Source organism: Dryobates pubescens, chromosome 10 (assembly GCF_014839835.1).
Source record: "Dryobates pubescens isolate bDryPub1 chromosome 10, bDryPub1.pri, whole genome shotgun sequence".
NCBI lineage: Eukaryota > Metazoa > Chordata > Aves > Piciformes > Picidae > Dryobates > Dryobates pubescens.
This window is the reverse complement of record NC_071621.1, coordinates 30,792,373-30,816,190: the sequence shown is the minus strand read 5'-3', so window position 1 is coordinate 30,816,190 and position 23,818 is coordinate 30,792,373. Positions and strand designations below refer to the sequence as shown.

Here is a 23,818-nt window from a genome sequence, read left to right as displayed (position 1 = left end):
CCTCTACCTATGTTTTGTTCACTTCATGAGACATGAGAATGAAGTGATGACCTAAATAAAGGAATACAACTAAAGTTGTAAGTATCTGAAACTACTTGGAAGAGCCTAACAATACATCATGTTATAAATGAAAACAGAACCAGAAAAGATGTCAAAAGTCAAATGGGCAATTGGAAAACTATGCATCATATAAGCATCAGCTGCCACTGTTTTATGCTCTAACCAGTAGAGAGAACCTAGAAAAAGTATTAAATAGAACTTTTTCTCAACCTAAAAGTAATAGAAGGTATCTGAATATAGAATTCCCATGTCAGACTTGCCCCCACATGCCCTTAAATTTTGAGGGTATCTTCTTCACTGCTTCCTTTTTAGGTGACAGCTGAAAGGACTCTGTGGAGTTATAAAGTGATTTTCCAGATAGCATTATGAAATTTATCTTTATTCCATATGTGAGTGAAAAGAAAGAGAATTCAATACTTTCCAGAGTTAACCTCAGCCACTTTTTCCCTCAGTAGCACTGAAAGTTTTAAGAAGGTCCTCTATGTTTTAATTGAATAACAATGATAAAAGAAACCTGTGTTAAGTGGAAATTACACCAAGCCCTGCTAATGGGGGAGGGAGAAAAGGAGTGAAGAATTGGACACATGCTGTGCTTCATTAAATAGCGAGAGGTCAACTTGACATCCTCTTACTGAAAAGAAATTTGTTCATTAGTTTATTCTGAGGCAAGAGTAACAGGGTCTGCAATTTCTGTGTCAGTGGGGAAGGTACTAGTTGTGTATTTCCTTGTCATGCAGGTTTACTTTCCTCCATCCATCATCCCATGGGCTTTTGTCAAATTATGGGCAACTGTGTTAAACACCTGCTCTTCCTGAGAGTAAATCCTGCATATATTTATTGCTGATATGCATGGTGGTAACTATTTAATTGGTTTTTTTAAATGGCAGTAAACTACAAATAATTTTCATTTAGAGGGACAGTTGCCAGTAACAGACTTAAAATTGCAATGTAGGTGTCTGACTGCAGTTTTTTAATGCAAAAAAGGTGACTTTTAAACTCATCTAAACTGGCTTTAAGACTGCTCATCCTTCTTACATATGCTAAAAGAGTTCATGAAATGCCATCAGAGGAAAAATTGATTCAGAATTATCATAGATTTAGTTTGGTAGGTGAAAATAACTTCAATTATAGGAATGGAACAGCTAACTTCAGGGCAAGTAACCACTTAACATCTCACTTACCTGCAAACACAGGCGATGAGAGAACTTTCTCTCTCCAAGTGGCTATAATAGACTATGTAAATTTCCACATCTACATTTCTCAGTTACCAGACATCTGAGGTACATGACTAATGAAATCTCTCATATATCTACCACCTTTGTGGAGGGCTACATTTGTAAGGCCAAGCAATTGTATCAATACCAAGATTACTAGGTGAGGTTTTAATATCTTCAGTTATGACTTAACTGTTTAACTACTTAGAATCATAGAGTCAATAAGGTTGGAAAAGACCTCAAAGATCATCAAGTCCAGCCTGTCACTGAAGACCTCATGACTACTAAACCATGGCACTAAGTGCCACATCCAATCCCCTTTTGAACACCTCCAGGGATGGTGACTCCACCACCTCCCTGGGCAGCACATTCCAATGGCTAACAACTCCCTCTGTGAAGAACTTTCTCCTTACCTCCAGCCTAAACTTCCCCTGGTGCAGCTTGAGACTGTGTCCTCTTGTTCTGGTGCTGATTGTCTGGGAGAAGAGACCAACCCCCTCCTGGGTACAACCTCCCTTCAGGGAGTTGTAGACAGCAATAAGGTCTCCCTGAGCCTCCTCTTCTCCAGGCTAAACAATCCCATGTCCCTCAGCCTCTCCTCATAGGGCTTGTGTTCAGGGCCTCTCTCCAGCCTCGTTGCCCCCCTCTGGACACGTTCAAGTGTCTGAATGTCCTTCTTCAATTGAGGGGCCCAGAACTGGACACAGGACTCAAGGTGTGACCAAACCAGTGCTGAGTACAGGGACACAATGACTTCCCTGCTCCTGCTGGCCACACTATTTCTGATGCAGGCCAGGATGCCATTGGCTGTCTTGGCCACCTGGGCACACTGCTGGCTTATGTTCAGCTGCTGTCAACCAGCACCCCCAGGTCCCTTTCTGCCTGGTTGCTCTCCAGCCACTCTGACCCCAGCCTGTAGCACTGCATGGGGTTGTTGTGGCCAAAGTGCAGCACCCAGCACTTGGACTTGTTGAATGCCATCATGTTGGACTCTGCCCATCTGTCCAGCCTGTCAAGATCCCTCTTATTTATATTTACTTAAAAAAACCACAAACCCTTAAATAACATTTTGTTGAAAAAGCTAAGATCGTTTTCTTTGAAGAAATCAGTATCATATTTTTCCCATGAGTAACTGACACTGAAGTGAATTGGAAAATCACATGTGAAGTATCATCTAGTCCTTTCCTGTTCTAAATTTGCACAGTAGTTACAATACTGCATTATACATAAATATTTCTTGGCTCTGGCATCAATGTTTATGATGGCTCTGCAAGAGATGGTCCATGTTTAAGTGCCAAGAGGAAAGAAATGTCTTTTTCTTCTTGGTACATCTTCACACAGACATTTTGTTTGCTCTCAGCAGCCGAGTACCCAGAAGCTGTGTCAGTGCTGGTAAAACGAATGGGGTTGTGGTCTGCCACTGAGACAAGCTTGCACAGAATACCCCACCCTCAATACTAGATTTTCTATCCTCAAAAATCAAGAAGCTTTTTCCAAGTTACTAAGTTACCATAGGGAACTATGTGTTCCCTAGTCATTGTGAATGTTGCCAGCACTGTTTATGAACCAGTTACAGCTGTAAGGCTCTGGCCCAGGAGGGAGCAGTCACACTGCAAAAAACTGAGTTATATTGTCCTCTGCAGTACACCACCCCTCCAGATGTATCTGTAAGAGTCCAGGAGCTTATCTTCTCTTTTCTTTTTTCTTCCATGAAATTGTAGCACATCTTAGGTGTACTTCTAAGATGTGGAGAGAATTACAGACATGGTGGGAGGATTTACTCAAAGTCCTCACAGCAAAGAACACATCATAAATGCCTGTATCCAAGATAGGTTAGCAGATGAAGTTTAAAATACCATTGAGCTTAAGCTCAAGAGGATTTTGTGTTTAGATTCACTAAAGGTTAACAGCAATGCCTGAGCAAAGCTCTGGATAATCCAGGATTGATACATCTTCTGCATCAGAGATCCTATACTTTGCAGTAGAATTAAGTGGTGTAGTGTGACCTCTACAGGATAAGACATACATCCACTTGACTTAACTGAATGAATCCCTTGGTACGTGGTACTTTAGCATTGTGAGTATGTGCAATGGTCAGTTTGTGATCTCAGTAGTTGTGTGCCACTGGTACAGTCACCTCTTCCCAGCAGGACTGCTTGCAATGCATAAAAGGCCAGTGTTTCTCACTGAAGGCGCCATTTCCACCACCCAGCATTTTATCTGTCATCTCTAAACCACTATTGTTTTAGGGTGCACCATTCCTTTCCTTCCTTTCTTCACATGTAATGAAATCACCTGCCAGAATAGAATAGAATAGAATAGAATAGAATAGAATAGAATAGAATAGAATAGAATAAGAATTAACCAGGTTGGAAAAGACCTTTGAGATCATCGAGTCCAACCTATCATCCAACACTATCTAATCAACTAAACCATGGCAAATCTATCTTGGAGCCAGTGTCGTTTTACCCACTCCCTTAAGGTAACAGAAGAATAGCCTTCCTATGATACTACCAAAAGCAATTGTTACCTTTGGCAAGAACTCTGAAAGTAAAGGGAAATGCACTCTGACTTCATGGCTTCATCTGATTGTGGGGATCTAATACCGGACTTAAGAGTTTCCCTCCAAGAAAGGATGTAATACTGAATCCTTGTGCTTCTCTTGGGTTGATAAAATCTTCAACTGTATTTCCTGGGCAGAAAACCCCTCAGGATCTTGCCTGTCTCCAACCTGTTGATGATAGTAAAATGCTGTTAGCCACCCAGTGGCCACAGGAAAGCAATGTGGTGGAATTTGGTGTTTGAATCTGGTGTTTGAAAACTATAGCTGAACATGTTCAAAACTAAAAATAGGGGGAGTTGATTATTTTGTAGGCTGCTTGTGGATGCTGTTATGTCTCATTTTTCTACTTTATCTCACTCCAACTGAAGTAATGGTAAAAATGCCAAAATAATTATTTTTTTCTACTTTCTTTAATCTAGGACCTCTTGGATTTACATGGATAAAACACTACTGCAGTTACGATAAAGGAACAAAAACATTTACAATGAGTATAGCTGAAACAAAATCTGGTGGAAAAGTGGTGAGTTGCACATATGGGAATGCATCCATGCCCTGTGTATTCCATCTTTTATATGAAGCATTCAGGAACTTTAGAGAAAACAGGGGGAACAAAGCATAATGCTGTTTGCATGCATGAAGCAGGGCATGTCTTTAACAACATATTTAAATAAAAGTATTTCTCTTAAATTGTGATTGTACCACATATTAAATAACTTCTCTAATGTGGTGGCTTCAAGTACATAGGAAATCAATCACATTTGCACACAATCATAGAGTGCATGAGATTTGAACAGGAGTTCTGAAGATCCTCTAGTTTAATCTCAATGCAGGTTAGCGAGGCCTGTGTCCAGTCAGATTTTAGGTATTTCCAAGGACAGAGACCCCACAACCTCTGTGGGCAACTTGTTTGTTATTTGACCACCCTAAGAAATCTTGGCCTGAAGTTCAAATGGAATTACCTGTATTTCAGTTTGTGCACATTGGCACCACTGAGAAAAATCTGGCTCAGTCTTCTTTATTCCTTCCCATCAGGTATTTATAGACATGATCTCCCTTCTCCAGGCTGAACAGTCCTAGCTCTCTCAATCTCTTCTCATATGACAGATGCTACATGTCCTTAATCACTTTGATAGTCCTTCTAGTGTATCACTGTCTCTTGTCATGAGGAGCCCAGTACTGGACACAGGACTCCAGAAGTGTCTTGCCAGTGCTGACTAAAGGGTGATACTCTGCTTCATGTGCTGCTAGTGCTCTGCCCGATGCAGCCAAAGATGTCATTGGCCTTTGCTGCAAGTGCACATTGCTGGCTCATGCTCAGCTCGTTGCCCATAAAAACTTGCAGGTTCTTTCTTGCCAAGCTGCTGTCCATCCTGTCAGCATCAGTCTTTGCTGGTGCATAGCTTTACTGCTATTCATTCTAAACACTGCTTGCCCCAGTATTGACCCCTTGGGCATACTACTAGGTACCAACAGAAGCTGGACTTCTGATATGATCTCAGCAGTTCAGCCAATTTTCAGTCTACTTTACCATCTGTTTATCTATCCTGTACTCCAGTTTGGCTATGAGGATGTAGTAGGAAACATCCAGCTGTAATAGGATATAGTGTCAAAAGTCTGGCTAAAGTTGAGATAAACAATATTTTTTGTTCTTCCATCATCTACTGACCCATTCATCACATTGTAAAAGACTATCAAGCTGACCCTTCATGATTTCCCTTTCATTAAAGCCACACTGACTACCCCCAGCTACCTTTCTGTCCTTCATATGTTTGGAAATGCTTTCCAGGATTGTTCATTTTATCACCTTCCCATGGATTAAGGGGATACAAGACTGGCCTGTAGTTCCCCATAGGACAAGAAGAGTTGGCCTCAAGTTGCCCCAGGGAAATTTTAGGTTGGATGTTAGGAAAAATTTCTTCTCTGAAAGGGTTGTCAAGCACTGTAACTATGTGCCTAGGGAGGTGGTTGAGTCACCATCCCTGAAAGTATTTAAAAGATGTGCAGACATTGGGTTTAGGGACATGGTTCAGTGCCAGACTTATCAGTGTTAGGTTTACAATCGGACTCAATAGTCTTAAAAGTCTTTTAGAACCTAAATGATTCTGTGATTGTATGATTCTATGAGAGAGTGCACCCTCAACTGCTTTGCTGATGATACCAAGCTATTGAGTGCAGTTGATCCTCTCTTGTTGAGCTGAGTTTAACTCTGAGTGCAACCATCCATCCTATTCCTTGTCCACCAAGTAGTCCAATCGTGTCTCTCCAGTTTAAAGATAAGGGTGTCATGTGGGACAGGGTCAAATGCTTTGCACAAGTCCAGGCAGATGATGCCAGTTGCTCTTCCCTTATTCACCAACACTGTAACTCCATCATAGAAGGCCACTAAGTCTGTTAAGCACAATTTGCCTTTAGTGAAACCATGCTGACTGTCACCAATCACCATGTTTCCATGGTCCTCAGTACAGTTTCCAGGAGGATCTGCTCTGATGATCTTGCTAGGCACAGATGTGAAACTGAGTCTCCTGTAGTTCCCCAGGTCTTTGTTTTTTTCACTTCAAAAATGGGGGCTATGTTCCCCCTTTACCAGTCAGTGGGAACTTCACCAGGCTGCCACTAACACTTCATCTATCAGGTCCCTGAGGACCCACAGATCTATCTCATTAAGTCCCATGAACTCATGCACATTCAGGTTCCTTAGATGATCTCAAATCTGATCTTCTCCTACAGTGGGCAGTTCTTCATTCTTCTTGCCCCTGCCTTCACTTTCTCTGATTTGGATTGTGTAGCAGGAACACTTGCCAGTGAAGACCAAGACAAAAAAGTCATTGAGTATCTCAACCTTTTCCATATCCTGGATAGTGAGGTCTCTCATTTCCTTCTGGAGAGGGCTCATATTTTCCCAAGTCTTTCTTTTACCAATGATGTATGTATAGAATCTTTTCTTGTTGCCCTTTATGTCCCAGGCCAGATTCTATTCTATTCTATTCTATTCTATTCTATTCTATTCTATTCTATTCTATTCTATTCTATTCTATTCCATTCCATTCCATTCCATTCCATTCCATTCCATTCCATTCCATTCCATTCCATTCCATTCCATTCCATTCCATTCCAATCCAATTCGATCAGGGCTTTAGCTTTCCCAATCTAATCATGTTATAATCAAGTTATATATGCAGATGTTTGTAAAGTGTTTTGTTTTGGGAGTCTTCTGAAATATAATGATTAAATAACAAATAAGTGACAGAAAGCTCTCAACTGTCATCTGCCTTTATATATAGAGAAATTATTGTATATGTTCCTAAATTATTTTAATCCATATCTTAAGGCATATTCTTTGGACTGTTCATATGGTTAAATTTAAGCTGTAAAGCCAAGATAAATCAATATACTGCCTATGTTAATTTTGGTTTGTCTTGTTTTCTTTAGAATGGTCTTGTCACAAGCTCCCCAGAAATATTCAAGCTGAAATCTTGCATCAGGAGAAAGACAGATTCAATTGACAAGCGTTTCTGTTTTGATATCGAAGTATTTGAGAGGTTTGAATTTTTTTTCACTGTATTAACAAATTGAAAACAATTACTTTAGTAACAGTACTTGCCACTAATATATAATAATTAGTATCAGTATCACTAAGGTTGGAAGAGACCTCAAAGATCGACTCCAACCTGTCACCACAGACCTCATGACTAGAGTAGGGAGGACACTACTTCTCTAATAGGAAAATGTATTTCTCAGTTCACCTTGTACGTAGACAGACTAGGCTTTCAAGACTTAGTAATTTGTTCAAACTTGGCTTTCTAACAAAATTAACTATGTCACAGCCACCCAACTTGGTGTAATTTGCAAACTTACTGAGAGTACACTCAGCCCCTCATTCAGATCACTACAAAGATATTAAAAAGGACAGGCACCAGTACTGAATCTCTGAGGACCCCTCTGGTGACTGGGCACCAGCCAAATTTAACTCCAACATGGAGCCTCTTTTGTCAGACCAATTGAAGATAAGAGAAAGAACATGCAAAGACATTCATTATAATTATAAAATCATAGAATTGTCTGGGTTGAAAAGGATTTCCAAAGGTCATTTAGTCCAACCTCCTCTGCAATAAGGAGGGGCCTCTTTAACCAGATCAGTTTTCCCAGAGCCCTGTCTAGCCTCTTGTACAAGCCCTCTTATATACATAAGATAAATTAGAACTGCTCTTCTAAATTCAAAGTATATGTGAACAATACTTTCTAAAGGGATTTTTTTTTTTCAAGCTTGGGAATAAAGAGAAATATTGAATTAATTTCCCCCTTAATATATCATAGGTGGACTGACTTTTGTAGTCATTGTGTCCCTGCCCATGGCAGGGGGGTTGGAACTAGATGATCCTTGTGGTCCCTTCCAACCCTGATACTGTGATACTATGATGTCCTTATGAAATATTTCATGAATGTGATTGTCATTTTAAATTCCAGTCACAACTGCTGTCTTTACCTGAGAGTTTTGAGGCTCCTTTGATAGTTTCAAATATAATGGGTTCAGATTTAAGAAATACAAATTTGATATGAATGAATATTGAGACTACTTGTTCCTAAGCTTGAATGGACAGGTTGAGTTTGAAATTAGTAGTTGTAATTCTAAGGAGAATTGCATTTATTAGACACATTTGTGGCAGTGCCATTGTGCCATTCACAACTGAGTGTGGTCCCTTCTCTGTCCTTTACTCTGCAGAACGACCACAGTTCCAAAAAAATGCACAGAACAATTAGTTCCATCTGCAGTTCTTTAGGGTCTCATTGAAGAGGCATATATGGCCTCTGTTTACATATTATTTCTTCCTTTTAGACATTTTGATTATTGCAAATGTGCCTGGCCTAGAAGTTAAAGGCATACTGAGAACTTGCAGGGAAGATTGAAAAGGCAGCAGAATAGAAAGCTGCTTTGTAATTGTTGTAAGGATCCGTTGGATAGTATCAGTCAGGGTTGGAAGGGATCACAAGGATCACCTAGTTCCAACCCCCCTGCTATGGGTGGGGACACTGCACACTAGATCAGGCTGGCCAGAGCCTCATCCATCCTGGTCTTAAACACCTCCAGGGACGGGGCCTCAACCACCTCCCTGGTGGGAGGCTGATGGAAAGTTTGCTTTTCCAATAGGTTTGGTATTCACCAAGGAAGTAGTGAATGTTTGTACTGATGTCAGTAATGACTAAGCATGTGAGGAAGTTCATAAAATATAAACACAGTACTGGAATACTGAGGATTTTCCACCCTAAGTACGTCCCCAGTGAAATACGGGTTATGTGGAATGCCATTTGCATGTCTGTAACTCACCTTGCAATATAGAGATGCCTAATATCTATTAGAGGGTTGTAGGCACCTGAAATTAGATGTTGCAGTCCCAAACTTTCAAAAAACAGACCTATTTTTAAATTTAGCTCCAATTTGTTGTGTTGTCTCAGAAAGCTATGAACTTTCATTAACTTCTGGCTCTTGAATATTCTCTTCATGTCAATATGCATTTGCATTCTGACTTTGAATACTGTTGTAGAAAAAGGGATTGGTAACCTCAATGTATGTGTATGCTTTTGATAGACCTGGAATTATCACACTGCAAGCATTTTCAGAATCCAACAGAAAACTTTGGCTTGAAGCTATGGATGGAAAAGAACCAGTAAGGATATATTTTTTTTCACTTTCTTTTTATAGTTTTGTGTCCCATACATTTATTTTTTGAATAAAAAAGAGAAGCTAGTATGCATTTCAGATGCTCTGTTACAGGACAGGCAAATATAGTTCTGTTCTTTGTGAGGCACTGTCACGAGTATACAGTGAAGACAGGTACAAAGTAGAAAAGCAGAACTCTTGGTGAATTTAAGCCTTTATTTGTATATTACTGTTTTATGTTAAGATATTTAATGATTAAGTACTAGGATAGCACATTGTCTAATAGAATTCATGGTTAAGGTAACATTTGTGAAGTGGTATATATTGTGCCCTGGGCAGCACCATGGAGTAAGCAATTAGCACCATCTTGAATGGCGCAGCGGAGACCATAAAAATCTGTTGAAAGCTACTAAGAGACAAGCTTGTCTGAGATTTCTTCCCACTATTAATCTACTCTTAAAACAGTCAGGGAATGAGGGTGATGCCAGACCTGTATCCAAGGGGGAAAAATTGCTCATAGGTTTTATGAGGTAGATGAGTATTTTTACAAGCTGCTTGCTTGACTGAAAGAGTACAGAAATTAGATCAGTGTCTGTATTGAAATTTAACCTGGTTGGAATCTGCAAAAGCTGACTTCTAACACATTTTAGCTACCTATTTTAGCACAGGGCTGTTGACCTGGGTGAGTGCTGGGGTGGGGTAAATAGCAGGAGAAGGTGAAAGGCAAGGCTGGCTTTCCCCTAACAGCAAGCTAATACATTCATTACAACTTCCAACAGACCACACAATAAAGAATTTGAAGCACAAACATTGACTTACTGCCTTTTTGTTGTTGTTGTTTTACAGATCTACACACTGCCAGCCATTATTAGCAAGAAGGAGGAAAGTAAGCTTGCTCTATATGTAGAGTTAATAAATATTTCTAGATTTCTGTCATGTCATGGTTTCTGGATAGATGTGCATTTTAGATATTAATTATTTAATATGTTCTTTCTTTTGCTATGAAATAACTGTGGAATTACATGACTGGGTTACACAAAAGCACCTCCTAAACTATGCAAATTGTGGGAAAGTCTTCAACTGCTGTATCACTATCAAACATAAATTTGGAAGGAAAGGTGATTGACAACACAGATACAGTATGTTTAGCAAATCTGTAAAAGATTTCTCTCAGTGGTCTGTATACCTACATGTAAATACATGCCAGTGTGTTGAAATAGAATCCTAGCATTATTTACACTGCAAAAGACTCTTAAGATGGAATGGAATGGAATGGAATGGAATGGGAATGGAATGGAATGGAATGGAATGGAATGGAATGGAATGGAATGGAATAGACCAGGTTGTAAATGACCTTAGAGATCATCAAGTCCAACCTATCACCCAACACAATCTAAGTGCCTCATCCAGTCACTTCTTAAACACCTCCAGTGATGGTGACTCCACCACTTCCCTGAGCAGCCCATTCCAATGGCAAATCACTCTTTCTGGGAAGAACTTCTTCCTAACATACAGCCTAAACCTCCCCTGGCACAGCTTGAGACTGTGTCCTCTCATTCTGCTGCTGGTTGCCTGGGAGAAGAGACCAACCCCCTCCTGGCTATAACCACCCTTCAGGTAGTTGTAGACAGCAATAATCTCCTAGATTATCTCATAGATAAATGTGTATCAGTCCTTTTTTTACTAATGTGAATGTAGCTAAACAGATTTTGTGTATTGGTAAGTTAGAAAATAATTACCTTTTATTCTTCTTTCTATAGTGTTCTTAAATGAAGCAGGTTTCAACTTTGTGAGGAAATGTATTCATGCTGTAGAAACAAGAGGTGTGTATGAAATCACAGATTCTATACTGGTTTATGATGAGTATTTCTTCTCAAATATTGCATTGATTAATTGTACCACTGCTCTGGAGTGTGTCCATCATTTGGTTTGTACTTTTGATATTTTGTCTGTGTGCTTTACAGTTGATGCTGTGTCTACAAGTTCCAACAGTCATAATATAAATCCTGAGGAGGTCTTTTAAACATTTTTTGGTAATTTCATGTTGTCTGGACAGCATAATGCACCGTTACACTCATCTTTAATCTTCAGTTTGTGTGCACCAAACTGTGCTTTCTCATAGTGAAACTGTAGGGAGCCTCAGCTCCCAACTTTGGGTTTTGATGTGAAACCTGAAGATCAAGAAGTGCCACGAATACTCTGCTGAAACATCCTTTTTGCAGAGCATGACTCATGTTATTTTATTCACCCATTTTGTACATGGTTCATCCAATTTTTTAAAACTTTAGAAACTTAGTTTTAAAGTAGGAAGGTACAAAAAGAAACCAGTACTCATTCTCCTGATGAAGTGTTACCTTGCAACTCACTGCAAGTCTTTAATTACTCCTTTCCAAAAGAAGAGGTGTAGCTGTATTATGTTCCTTAAAAGGAGGCAGCCTTTTCTTGTCCATGGACTGAACTGTCAGCATGCAGTCCTCTTCTACTCCAAAAGCTGTGAGGTCTCTCTGTGCAACGCTGATGGTCTAAGCAAATATAGATGCACAGTAATCCACTGAAGTCTGGGTGAGGTAAAGTTGTTTACATCCAATGTGTTTTAAGACTGCTTTGGGGTCTTATTTTTCACTCTTCCTATCTAACTCCTTGTTTGTGATACAAGCCATTTCTTTGCAAAAGGATTTTGTACATGTAGAATTATGATTAGTGTATAGTGTGGTGTGGATTCAGTGGAATGCAGTTGTTAGTAGCCCAAAAGATAACACAGTAGGGTAGAGCAGTACTCAAGAATGGACCATTTTCCATAAATACATTTAGATGGTTTGAAAACCAAGGACTCCTCAGAGTATATTAAAGTAACCCTGCTCTGATCATTTCCATTGTACTTGTTTTCCCAACATAGGTATTACAATCCTGGGGCTGTACAGAATAGGTGGTGTCAACTCTAAGGTGCAAAAGCTGATGAATACCATATTTTGTAAGTATCTGAAGTGAAACTTCCAGTGTGCAGGGTCTGTGGTGCGCTGCCTTTTGTCTCAACTGCTGTGCTCAGAGAAGGTGTGCATTCACTGCCACTAAATTGTGTTTCCAGTCTTAAAAAGTGATCCAACTAGTTTCTTGCATGCCTTAGAATTCAACTTCTGCTTGTAATCAGTGAGCAAACTACTGACAAAATGCATTTGTTTTAAAGTTCTGTTTGTTGGTATCTGTTTGGATTATTTGACAAATATTCCAAAGCTTAGTTCTGTAACACCACAGAACACAGTTTAACAGATAAATTTCTAGTCTTTCCCTTTTCATACTAATTTGGCTCTCTGATGCCTGGGTTTGAGTATCTAAGCCAAATATATTAGTGATTCCCTGCTGACTTGGTCTTACTTTACACTTCTATATAGTGCATATAGTTACTGTTTACAGCTACTAAATATTAGCACCTGTATTATTTTTTAATACTTTGACAGAGACTAGAAGAATCAAATCACATGAGCTGAATGACTAATCTGTTAGCTTCTGTTTTGCTGCTGTTCTAGTTAGTGTTTTAGTCAAACTATAACACAATCATGATTCAAATTTCTACCAGCCCCTAAATCTCCTCCTGATATGGATATTGATATGGAACTTTGGGACAATAAAACAATAACAAGTGGACTTAAAAACTACCTCAGGTGAGTGTGATGCTACACAAATCTCAGTATTGCTTTTCTGCCCAATTTAATCTTTTGCCTATTTATATCGTCTTAACATTTCTTGTATTCATTAGCATGATAATAATTGAGTATATTGTTATCTTTCTTGGTGTGCCTGTAATTATGTGCAATAATCTAAAATTTCTCACACCCTTTGTGCCTTCTTAAGGTAGTCATGCCTTATATAGACCTCAGTTTGGCAGAATTTAATGTAATTGCATGGTTGTATTTGAAATTGTCTGCCTTAACCACAAAACATGTTGGGCTCAGTCTGTCTTTTCTGAATCCCTTAAGCTGTGTACCGTGAGGTTTCATACTATCATAGTGTCACAGTATCAGTCAGGGTTGGAAGGGACCACAAGGATCATCTAGTTCCAACCCCCCTGCCATGGGCAGGGACACCTCACACTAGATCAGCCTGGCCAGAGCCTCATCCAGCCTGCTCTTCAACACCTCCAGGGATGGGGCCTCAACCACCTCCCTGGACAACCCATTCCAGGGCTTCACCACTCTCATGGTGAAGAACTTCCTCCTTACGTCCAGCCTGAATCTCCCCACCTCCAGCTTCATTCCATTCCCCCTAGTCCTATCACTACCTGAGATCCTGAGAAGTCCCTCCCCAGCCTTCTTGTAGGCCCCCTTCAGATACTGGAAGGCCACAATTAGGTCACCTCAGAGCCTTCTTTGCTCCAGACTGAACAGCCCCAACTCTTATCTCTGCAAAAACACACATTTTATCCCATGCTGTTGGTGTCCTCACAAACACAATATCCCTCCCTTAAAATTATTGCTAATAAGAGACAGAAGTTTGAAGGATTATGGTACTTCTAAGACAACTCTTTTTTAGGTCCCAATATATGACATTTAAAAGAAACATAATAAAAAGCATCAAATACAGGTGGTGTGTCATGCATGCTTTCTGCAATATCTAGATTTCATAAACTGGTCAGCTAAGAAAAGGCAGCATCAGCATCACTCTGGGAAATGTGGGAGACTTGAGACTGTGTCCTCTTGTTCTGGTGCTTGTTGCTAGAGAGAAGAGACCAACCTCTTCCTGGCTACAAACACCCTTCAGGTAGTTGTAGAGAGCAATGAGGTCACCCCTGAGCCTCCTCCTCTCCAGGCTAAACAACCCCAGCTCCCTCAGCCTCTCCTCACAGGACTTGTGCTCAAGGCTTCTCCCCAGCCTCCTTGCCCTTCTCTGGACACGTTGAAGTGTCTCGATGTCCTTCTTAAACTGAGGGGCCCAGAACTGGACACAGGACTCAAGGTGTGGCCTCAAGGGGCACAATGACTTCCCTGCTCCTGCTAGTGTTTCCCTTACTAACTTCCATGGTGAGACCAGATCCAACTCAGATTTTCAGGCTATGTACATGACTGAGTTACGTACTACTTGTAATCTGTCATGGCTGAATTTGGTTTCCTAGGACATACCAATATCTATTGTATAGCTATGGAGGGCTGTCATAATCAGATCCATAAAATTTTAACATAGCCTTTGAGTAATGCCCTTTTCAAAAGTTTCTTTTTAAAGTTTCCTTTTAATATTTTCTTTTTCTACAACCAGGTGTCTTTCAGAACCACTGATGACTTTTAAGCTGCACAAAGATTTCATTGTTGCTGTTAGTAAGTAAAGTAATAAATAGCCTTTCTTAAAAGTACTATTGTTTCTAGCTCTTAATCCCCTCACTGTTATGATCCTTAGTTTTCTCTTTGGTCTGTTATTCAGTGATCCAGCCATGGATCCAAATTCTCCCTCATTCACTGTATGTGACAGCACAGTGCCTCGTGAAAGCCCTCAAAACAGACAAGTCACACTAGGTGAAGCAGTTCAGTGGTTTACTCTGATCTTTTCAGATGTTCTGTGTGACTGCTTTGTGCATGAGCATTTGAACCTTCATTTATATGTCTTTTATAGGCTGATAATTAGTTTGCAGCATTCATCCCTCTCATCCAGAAACTTATTTTTCCAGTTTGCCTGGAGAAATGGGAGGGTGGATAATTATCAGCTTTTCACAACTGGAGTAATTATTTACAGAGATACTAAGACTGGGTTTATAATTACTCCATTTTAACTTAAGTTAAGAATTTGAAGTTATTTCCCCATTTCCCCTTGCATTGATATAAATAAAAGCCACTGAAGACTTTTAGGTATTTTAAATAACTAGGAGTGAAACCTTGGATTTCACTGAAGGAACACACTGGGTCAATGCTGCCACTAATCTTGTTTGTTCCAGTATTGGTAGTAACTGCTTTTGGGGAGTATCTTGAAATGCAGATTTCAGAATGCTGTAATAAATGTGATCAAATTGTCCTCATCACTTTAAAGGGTAATTATCCTTGGTTTCTTGTGAGGCATGTGTGTATTACCATGCATTTGTAGTGGTATCATTACATGTGCTGTAACTGATCAACAACATTTGTTTTCTGTTCAACAGAGTCAGATGATCAGAACTACAGAGTTGAGGCAGTGCATGCGCTTGTGCATAAGTTGCCAGAGAAGAACAGAGAGATGCTGGACATCCTTATCAAGCACTTGGTCAAGTAATTATTTTTGATTTTTCTTTTTGCATGACATGATTATGTCTGCTTTAAGTTTGCCACTGCTGATTAAACCATTTCCTGTGCAGATGACACCAAGTTGGGAGCTGGAGTTGATCTGTTAGAGGGTAGAAGGGCTCTGCAGAGGGACCCTGACAAGCTGGGCAGATGGGCAGAGTCCAATATGATGGCGTTTAACAAGTCCAAGTGCTGGGTGCTGCACTTTGGTCACAACAACCCCATGCAGTGCTACAGGCTGGGGTCAGAGTGGCTGGAGAGTGGCCAGGCAGAAAAGGACCTGGGGGTATTAGTTGATGGTAGGCTGAACATGAGCCAGCGGTGTGCCCAGATGGCCAAGAGGGCCAATGGCACCCTGGGCTGCAGCAGGTATAGTGTGGCCAGCAGGAGCAGGGAAGTCATTGTGTCCCTATACTCAGCACTGGTTAGGCCACACCTTGAGGACTGTGCCCAGTTCTGGGCCCCTCAGTTTAGGAAAGATGTTGAGTTGCTGGAACATGTCCAGAGAAGGGCAACAAAGCTGGGGAGGGGTTTGGAGCACAACCCTATGAGGAGAGGCTGAAGGAGCTGGGATTGCTTAGCTTGGAGAAGAGGAGGCTCAGGGGAGAGCTTCTGGCTCTCTACAACTACCTGAAGGGAGTTTGTAGCCAGGAGGGGTTTGGTCTCTTCTCCCAGGCAACCAGCACCAGAACAAGAGGACACAGTCTCAAGCTGCACCAGGGGAAGTTTAGGCTGGAGGTAAGAAGGAAGTTCTTCACAGAAAGAGTGATTGGCCATTGGAACATGCTGCCCAGGAAGGTGGTGCAGTCACCATCCCTAGAGGTGTACAAAAAGGATTAGATGTGGCACTTGGTGCCATGTTTTAGTAGTCATGAGGTCTTGGGTGACAGGCTGGACTTGATGGTCTTTGAGGTCTCTTCCAACCTTATTGATTCTATGATTCTATGTCCAAACCTATTTTTGAATTGAACTTGTTTCATCAGCCTCTCTGATGATTGTTAGATAGAAACAGTTTTGCATTTCTCGTGTGATGACATTTTGTCTTCACTGAATTATACTTAGCATAAGATGTGAGACAAAAAAGAGAAGTTTTTATTCTCTTATATCTCTCAATATCGCTGCTATGATTCCATATCATTATTTTACATTCTAATTTATCCTCTTTATGCATCAAACATTAGTCACAGAAGTTTTAGTAAATCATTGGTCAGTTTTCATTAGTATTTGCTGAATTTAATATGTGTTCTTTCTGATTTTGGACACTCTGAGCTTTGTAGGACATTTATTAATGATCTGGGAGTATTAATACTAAGCAGTTGTCAAATTAAGTCCCACATGACTGAAGTACCTAGAAGACATAGGAGTCATGCTGTTCATTATGTTCCACCTATTTTGCTTTTTTGATCTCAGCTTGAGACACAGCCTGCAGCAAGTTGTCTGCAGTGAAATCTCATGCTGCTTTGCTTCCTCTTTTAGATTTCAGAACATTGAAAATTTCTTTGATAGAAAATTATTTTGCCCTAGTACATTATTTCTAGCTCTTTATATCATTAGCGCCTGGAGAACTAACTGATACTTCCACTGCAAAAAACTGATTTGACAAACCTTGTATCTCATGTACTTGGGGTAGCCCAGAGAACCAGATGAAAGCAGATTCCATAAGTTTTCTTACAGGGTTGTTTGATTAGCTAAAAACTGTAATTCTCACTGCGAATAGAATAGAATAGAATAGAGTAGAGTAGAGTAGAATTGAATTGAATTGAATTGAATTGAATTGACCAGCTTGGAAGAGACCTTTGAGATCATTGAGTCCAACCTATCATCCAACACCATCTAATCAACTAAACCATGGCACCAAGTGCCCCATCCAGTCTCTTCCTAAACACCTCCAGTCATGGTGACTCCACCACCTCCACGGGCAGCACATTCCAATGGCTAGTCTCTCTTTCTGTGAAGAACTTCTTCCTAACATCCATTCCTGCGCTTCCCTGGTGCAGCTTGAGACTGTGTCCTCTTGTTCTGGTTGCCTGGCAGAAGACACCAACCCCCACCTGGCTACAACCTCCCTTCAGGTAGTTGTAGACAGCAATAAGGTCTGCCTTATATCCTCCTAAAAAGTTAAAGCATTTAATGAGGAGCTAATGATTTAGCAAAAGCTGCTAGTCTGTAATCCTCCAAAATAAAAATGTATATACATAGGAACTGATTTATTTGTAGGCAGAATTAAGCATAGGCAAGCATTTCTTTTCCTGTGGTTTTTATTCTCAGTGTGACCTTAGATGTTTTTCCAAAGAAAAGCATGCTTGCAGTATTCCCTTGTTTAGTTGTTCTCTTTTTCTCTTGCCTATCTCATCTTTGATATGATTCTCATTTCTGATAAATATAAACTTACCCTGTTACACTGAAAACTTTCAGTTGTTTTCTTTCCAATGTTCAATTCATCCCTTCTGATTTCCAATGTAATTTGCCAGCTGTTGTATATGCTAACAATTCTAATGAGGCAGAATCCAAAATTAGACTCTTGAGTCTATGACTTCCTTCCTTTCTGCCACTGTGTGGAGATTTTTCAAGGAAGATATGGCAGATAAAGTGCCTAATTTTATGAAAATGGGAAAATAAAAAATGGGAGAAGCAACCAGCATCTTGTTTCTTCAGTCTTTTGTTTCAAATCCAATTTCAAAATGTACTGCCTTTCCTTATATTTCTTTTAGGTGTTCAGTTCCTCTATGCGTGCTTTTGTGTCGAGGTGAAAATACGATACCATTAAGTATGAATTACAAGACAAGGATAATATTGTCTTTTCTTGGTTTAGGATATTGAGGCCTTTACCTCTCTGACTACATTGATTTGTGTGTCACTGTGCAAAATTAAGTATGATCTAAATGCTGTGGGATGTAGCTCATACTCAAAACAAGCAAAGAAGCAAAACCACCAAATCCTGAAAAGCACCCTGCAGAGAGGTAGCTCTGCATGAGTGTGTACTCACCCAGCAGCGAGGCAAGCATGGCAAATTTGGTATTATTTTCACTTAGGTAACTGTTTTGTTGGTTTGTCTTTAAACCTTCCTAGTCAAGTTAACAGTCTACTTGAAAGAATAAATCATTCCATGATACGATTTAATAGCACCGTACGTTCCTAAGGTATATAGTCAGAAGTCTGCAATCTGATGATACATCAAAGAAAGAGATTTCGAGGAGAAAGTGACTGCACTTTAATCAATACCTTACAGCTGACCTGAAATGCATAGTTACCTTGGCCTGTATTTGTTCAGTAGCCCAGCAATAGTAGGACTAAGTCAGAAGAAAGTGGTTATCAAAATGGTCCATTAAAAGGCCTGGGGTTTTTTCCTCTTTTGCAAGGAATTGAACCTTGGAAATGCTTTGTAGAAAATCCTTTCTGATTACAGCGTTATTGAATTCACCATTCCTTTTATTAAGCAAGCTGCCAAATTTGTAACCAAGGAAACCCAAACACAGGACAAACACTGCTTTGTCCCTTATGCTATAGGACCATAATATTTGTGTAAGAGACCTTAACAGTTGCTGTGCAGCACAAAGCAGAGTAACACTGCAAAACGTCATTCTTTTTAGCTTCTTCTAACAAACCTAGAGCTCAGCAGGTCAAAGTTCTATTTTCATTAAAATATCAGTAGGCTTTCCAAACACTCCTTACTCACCTAACCAAACAGAAGATCTGTTGCAGAGAAATTAAGATAATTGGCTAAAAATGCCCTTTAACAAGGTAGTTATTTTCATTGTATGGCTTCCAAACAACCATCTCTGACAGTGCATCTCTCTGAAGTAACATTTTGGCAAGGTTTTTTCGACAAAACTTGATGAAGCTATGTAAGAAATATGTAAGAAGGTAGGCTTTTATTTTCCTGAAATTTATAGTAATGTTGTCCCACATTTCTCCTGTTTCTCCATGTAAATGGGGTGCTATTTTTTATATATATAGAATAGAATAGAATAGAATAGAATAGAATAGAATAGAATAGAATAGAATAGAATAGAATAGAATAGAATAGAACTGAACTTCTTCCTAACCTCCAGCCTAAACCTCCCCTGGCACAGCTTGAGACTGTGTCATCTTGTTCTGGTGCTGGTTGCCTGGAAGAAGAGACCAACCCCTACCTGGCTACAACCTCCCTTCAGGTAGTTGTAGACAGCAATAAGGTCTCCTCTGAGCCTTCTCTTCTCCAGCCAAAGCAACCCCAGCTCCCTCAGCCTTTCCTCACAGGGCTGTGCTCCAAACCACTCCCCAGCTTTTTTACCCTTCTCTGGACACATTCCAGCAACTCAGCTTTCCTAAACTGGGTGGCCCAGAACTGGACACAGTACTCAAGGTGTGGCCTGACCAGTGCTGAGTACAGGGCACAATGACTTCCCTGCTCCTGCTGGCCACACTATTCCTGATGCAGGCCATGATGCCATTGACCTCCTTATCCACCTGGGCACACTGCTGGCTCGTGTTCAGAAATAGTTTTTCCAATAATCTGGAACATGTTACATGTTATATTCCTGTTCCAAATATGAGGGGAGTGCTCCTTCACTATGGAAGTAATTGTACAGTGTGTCTCACCTCTAGACCAGGATAATTCTACTGTTCTACTAATTCTGTGTATCATTAGTGCCTACTCAACAGTGAGACAGAGAAAGGTAATGTGTGAGTCCGGCCATGGAATTGATCCTGATTCTAACAAAAATCTGCAATAGCCTTGGGAAAATCTCTCAGTGTATTTGTCACTGCCTTTCTAATCTTCATTAGGGGATAGAGTATACATACATAGAATATACATACATAGAATAAACCAGGTTGGAAGAGACCTTCAAGATCATCACGTCCAACCCATCAACCAATCCAACACCACCTAAACAACTAACCCATGGCACCAAGCACCCCATCAAGTCTTCTCCTGAAAAACTCCAATGATGGCGACTCCACCACCTCCCCAGGCAGCCCATTCCAATGGGCAATCACTCTTTCTGTATAGAACTTTTTCCTAACATCTAGTCTGAACCTCCCCTGGTGCAGCCTGAGACTGTGTCCTCTTGTTCTGGTACTGCCTGGCTGCCTGGGAGAAGAGACCAACATCCATCTGTCTACAACCTCCCTTCAGGTAGTTGTAGAGAGTAATAAGGTCACCCCTGAGTCTCCTCTTCTCCAGGCTTTAGTGTTTGCTTTACTTGCTAGCAAACTCTGACATCAGATAGACAACTTTGGTAATATTTGTATAACATTTTAGGAACAAATCAAGCTATCGGAGAATATTATTGGGAGGCAAACATAGCAAATTAATGAAGGCTCTCGGAGAAAAGCAGAAGGTCCTACCTGCTAGTCCTCCAGGATTTGTACTGATTTGCAATTTTAAAGTAGCTATTTTAATTCTATAGGAAATCATGGACTCATAGAATCAATAAGGTTATAAAAGACCTCAGAGATCATCAAGTCCAACCTATCACCCAGCATCTCATGACTAACTAAACCATGGCTTCAAGTGCCACGTCCAATCCCTTTTTGAACACCTCCAGGGATGTTGACTCCACCACCTCCCAGGGCAGCACATTCCAAGGGCAATTTACTCTTTCTGTGATGAACTTTCTCCTCACCTTGAGTCTAAACCTCGTCTGGCACATCTTGAGACTGTGTTCTCTTGTTCTGTTGGTGGTTGCCTGGGAGAAGAGACCAACCCCAACCAAATGACATAAAATGCTGGACAATGGTAGCAGATAGCAGTGAGAAGGAAAGGAAAATGTGAACATATGCCTCAGCTGTTTCAATTTGGTAGATTCAGTAAAATTAAGCATCGAAGCAATTATGAAAGTTTTACTTGAAAGGATATTTATGAGACATGTGGCAAGAGAGCAGCTATGACTGAGGAATCACTGGCAGGTATTTAGGAAGATTTATGATGATACAGTTTTTATTTGGCAAATCTTATTCATAAGGAGACAAAAAAGAGCACTGAGGCTTACTGATTGATGTCTTTTATTTTACTATTTGATTCCAGATTATTGGAAAAATGTTTCTGAATTCTATACATGGAAAAAAGTAGTTGCAGAAAAGGTACAGAACATACAGAAGCAAAAGGTTAATATATTTTAAAGCCAGATGATGTCATTATGATCATCTAGTTTTACCTATACCACATAAATAATGATTTCACTGATCCATTGATCTTGTGTTTTCAGCATATTAATAAATATTGCAATTTAAGCCTTTTCACTGAAAAAGGTTGTTTCTTTTACATGAAAGCTAAGGTGTATGGTTGATCTCCAGTATCTCAGTATTTTCAGTCAAATTGACATCAAGTATTTAAGTGCCTGTATAATCACTACACTAAAACTCCTCAACTTTAGATAGGCTGGATCCCTCTACCTGGACTTCAGCAAGGCCTTTGACACTGTCCCCCACAACAAACTCCTGGCCAAGCTGTCAGCCCGTGGCTTGGAGAGCAGCACTCTGTGCTGGGTTAGGAACTGGCTGGAGGGCTGAGCCCAGAGTGTTGGTGAATGGTGCCACATCCAGCTGGCAGCCAGGCACTAGTGGTGTCCCCCAGAGATCAGTGCTGGGCCCCATGCTCTTTAATATCTTTATTGATGATCTGGATGAGGGCATTGTGTCCATCATCAGTAAATTTGCAGACAACACCAAGCTGGGGGCAGGTATTGATCTGTTAGAGGGTAGGAGAGCTCTCCAGAGTGACCTTGACAGGCTAGGCAGATGGGCAGAGTCCAAGGGCAGGAGATTTAACACATCTAGGTGCCAGGTTCTACACATTGGCCACAACAACCCCATGCAGTGCTACAGGCTGGGCTCAGAGTGGCTGGAGAGCGGCCAGGCAGAAAGGGACCTGGGGGTACTGGATGACAGTAGGCTGAGCATGAGCCAGCAGTGTGCCCAGGTGGCCAAGAAGGCCAATGGCATCCTGGTCTGCATCAGAAATCGTGTGGCCAGCAGGAGCAGCAAGGTCATTCTGCCCCTGTACACTGCACTGGTTAGGCCACACCTTGAGTCCTGTGTCCAGTTCTGGGCCACTCAGTTTAGGAAAGATGTTGAGTTGCTGGAACGAGTCCAGAGAAGGGCAACGAAGTTGGTGAGGGGTTTGGTGCATAAGCCATATGCAATGAGGCTGAGGGAGCTGGGGTTGCTTAGCCTGGAGAGGAGGAGGCTCAGGGGAGACCTTATTGCTCTCTACAACTACCTGAAGGGAGGCTGTGGACAGGTGGGGGCTGGTCTCTTCTTCCAGGCAACCTACATCAGAACAAGAGGACACAGTCTCAAGCTGCACCAGGGGAGGTTTAGGCTGGATGTTAGGAAGAAATTCTTCCTAGAGAGAGTGATTGGCCATTGGAATGTGCTGCCAAGGAGGTGGTGGAGTCACCATCACTGGAGGTGTTTAGGAGGAGACTTGATGGGGTGCTTGGTGCCATGGTTTAGTTGATTAGATGGTGTTGGGTGATAGGTTGGACTTGATGATCTCTAAAGGTCTTTTTCAACCTGGTTTATTCTATTCTATTCTATTCTGTTCTATTCTATTCTATTCTATTCTATTCTATTCTATTCTATTCCATTCTCTGTGAAGACCTTCAAAGATGGTTATTTTTCCCTGTCAGTTACATCAGGAACTTAAATACTCCAGGAGAACATAATATCCATTAAGTTATTGCAGGATGGGAGCCTGTATGTAAATATATTAGTTCTACTACGCTGCATTTTGACTCTAGTAGAAGTTTCAAAAGAATTAATCTTAATTGTTGTTTTGTGCAACAATGTAATTTGCATATTGTTTGTGTTCATTTAAAGGGTATCATTACACAGTCAGCAAAACCTAATGACTGTATCCAACCTTGGTGTTATCTTTGGACCAACTCTGATGAGAGCCCAAGAAGAAACCGTGGCTGCTATGATGAACATTAAGTTTCAGAATATCGTCGTTGAGATTCTGATAGAGCACTATGAAAAGGTAGAAAGACATTATCTGACTGTTTGGTGATGAAGTGAAACCAAGATCTCATTTTCATACCCTCATCAAGTTCTTAAGAATAAGCAAACTAGCATTTGTAGGAGGTCATTGATAGAAATA

At 40.6% G+C, this 23,818-nt stretch overlaps 1 protein-coding gene across 1 annotated transcript in view; it reads left to right on the top strand.

The window, feature by feature from the left end:
* Positions 1-23,818, top strand: part of ARHGAP42 (Rho GTPase activating protein 42) — a 168,110-nt gene that overhangs the window by 129,364 nt on the left and 14,928 nt on the right. Inside the window, exons 9-18 of the mRNA XM_054164714.1 lie at positions 4,257-4,357; positions 7,267-7,376; positions 9,422-9,500; positions 10,340-10,379; positions 11,254-11,316; positions 12,390-12,464; positions 13,068-13,152; positions 14,741-14,799; positions 15,612-15,717; positions 23,539-23,698. Of these exons, the coding sequence (XP_054020689.1) occupies positions 4,257-4,357; positions 7,267-7,376; positions 9,422-9,500; positions 10,340-10,379; positions 11,254-11,316; positions 12,390-12,464; positions 13,068-13,152; positions 14,741-14,799; positions 15,612-15,717; positions 23,539-23,698 (878 nt within the window). The remainder of the gene's footprint in view (positions 1-4,256; positions 4,358-7,266; positions 7,377-9,421; positions 9,501-10,339; positions 10,380-11,253; positions 11,317-12,389; positions 12,465-13,067; positions 13,153-14,740; positions 14,800-15,611; positions 15,718-23,538; positions 23,699-23,818) is intronic.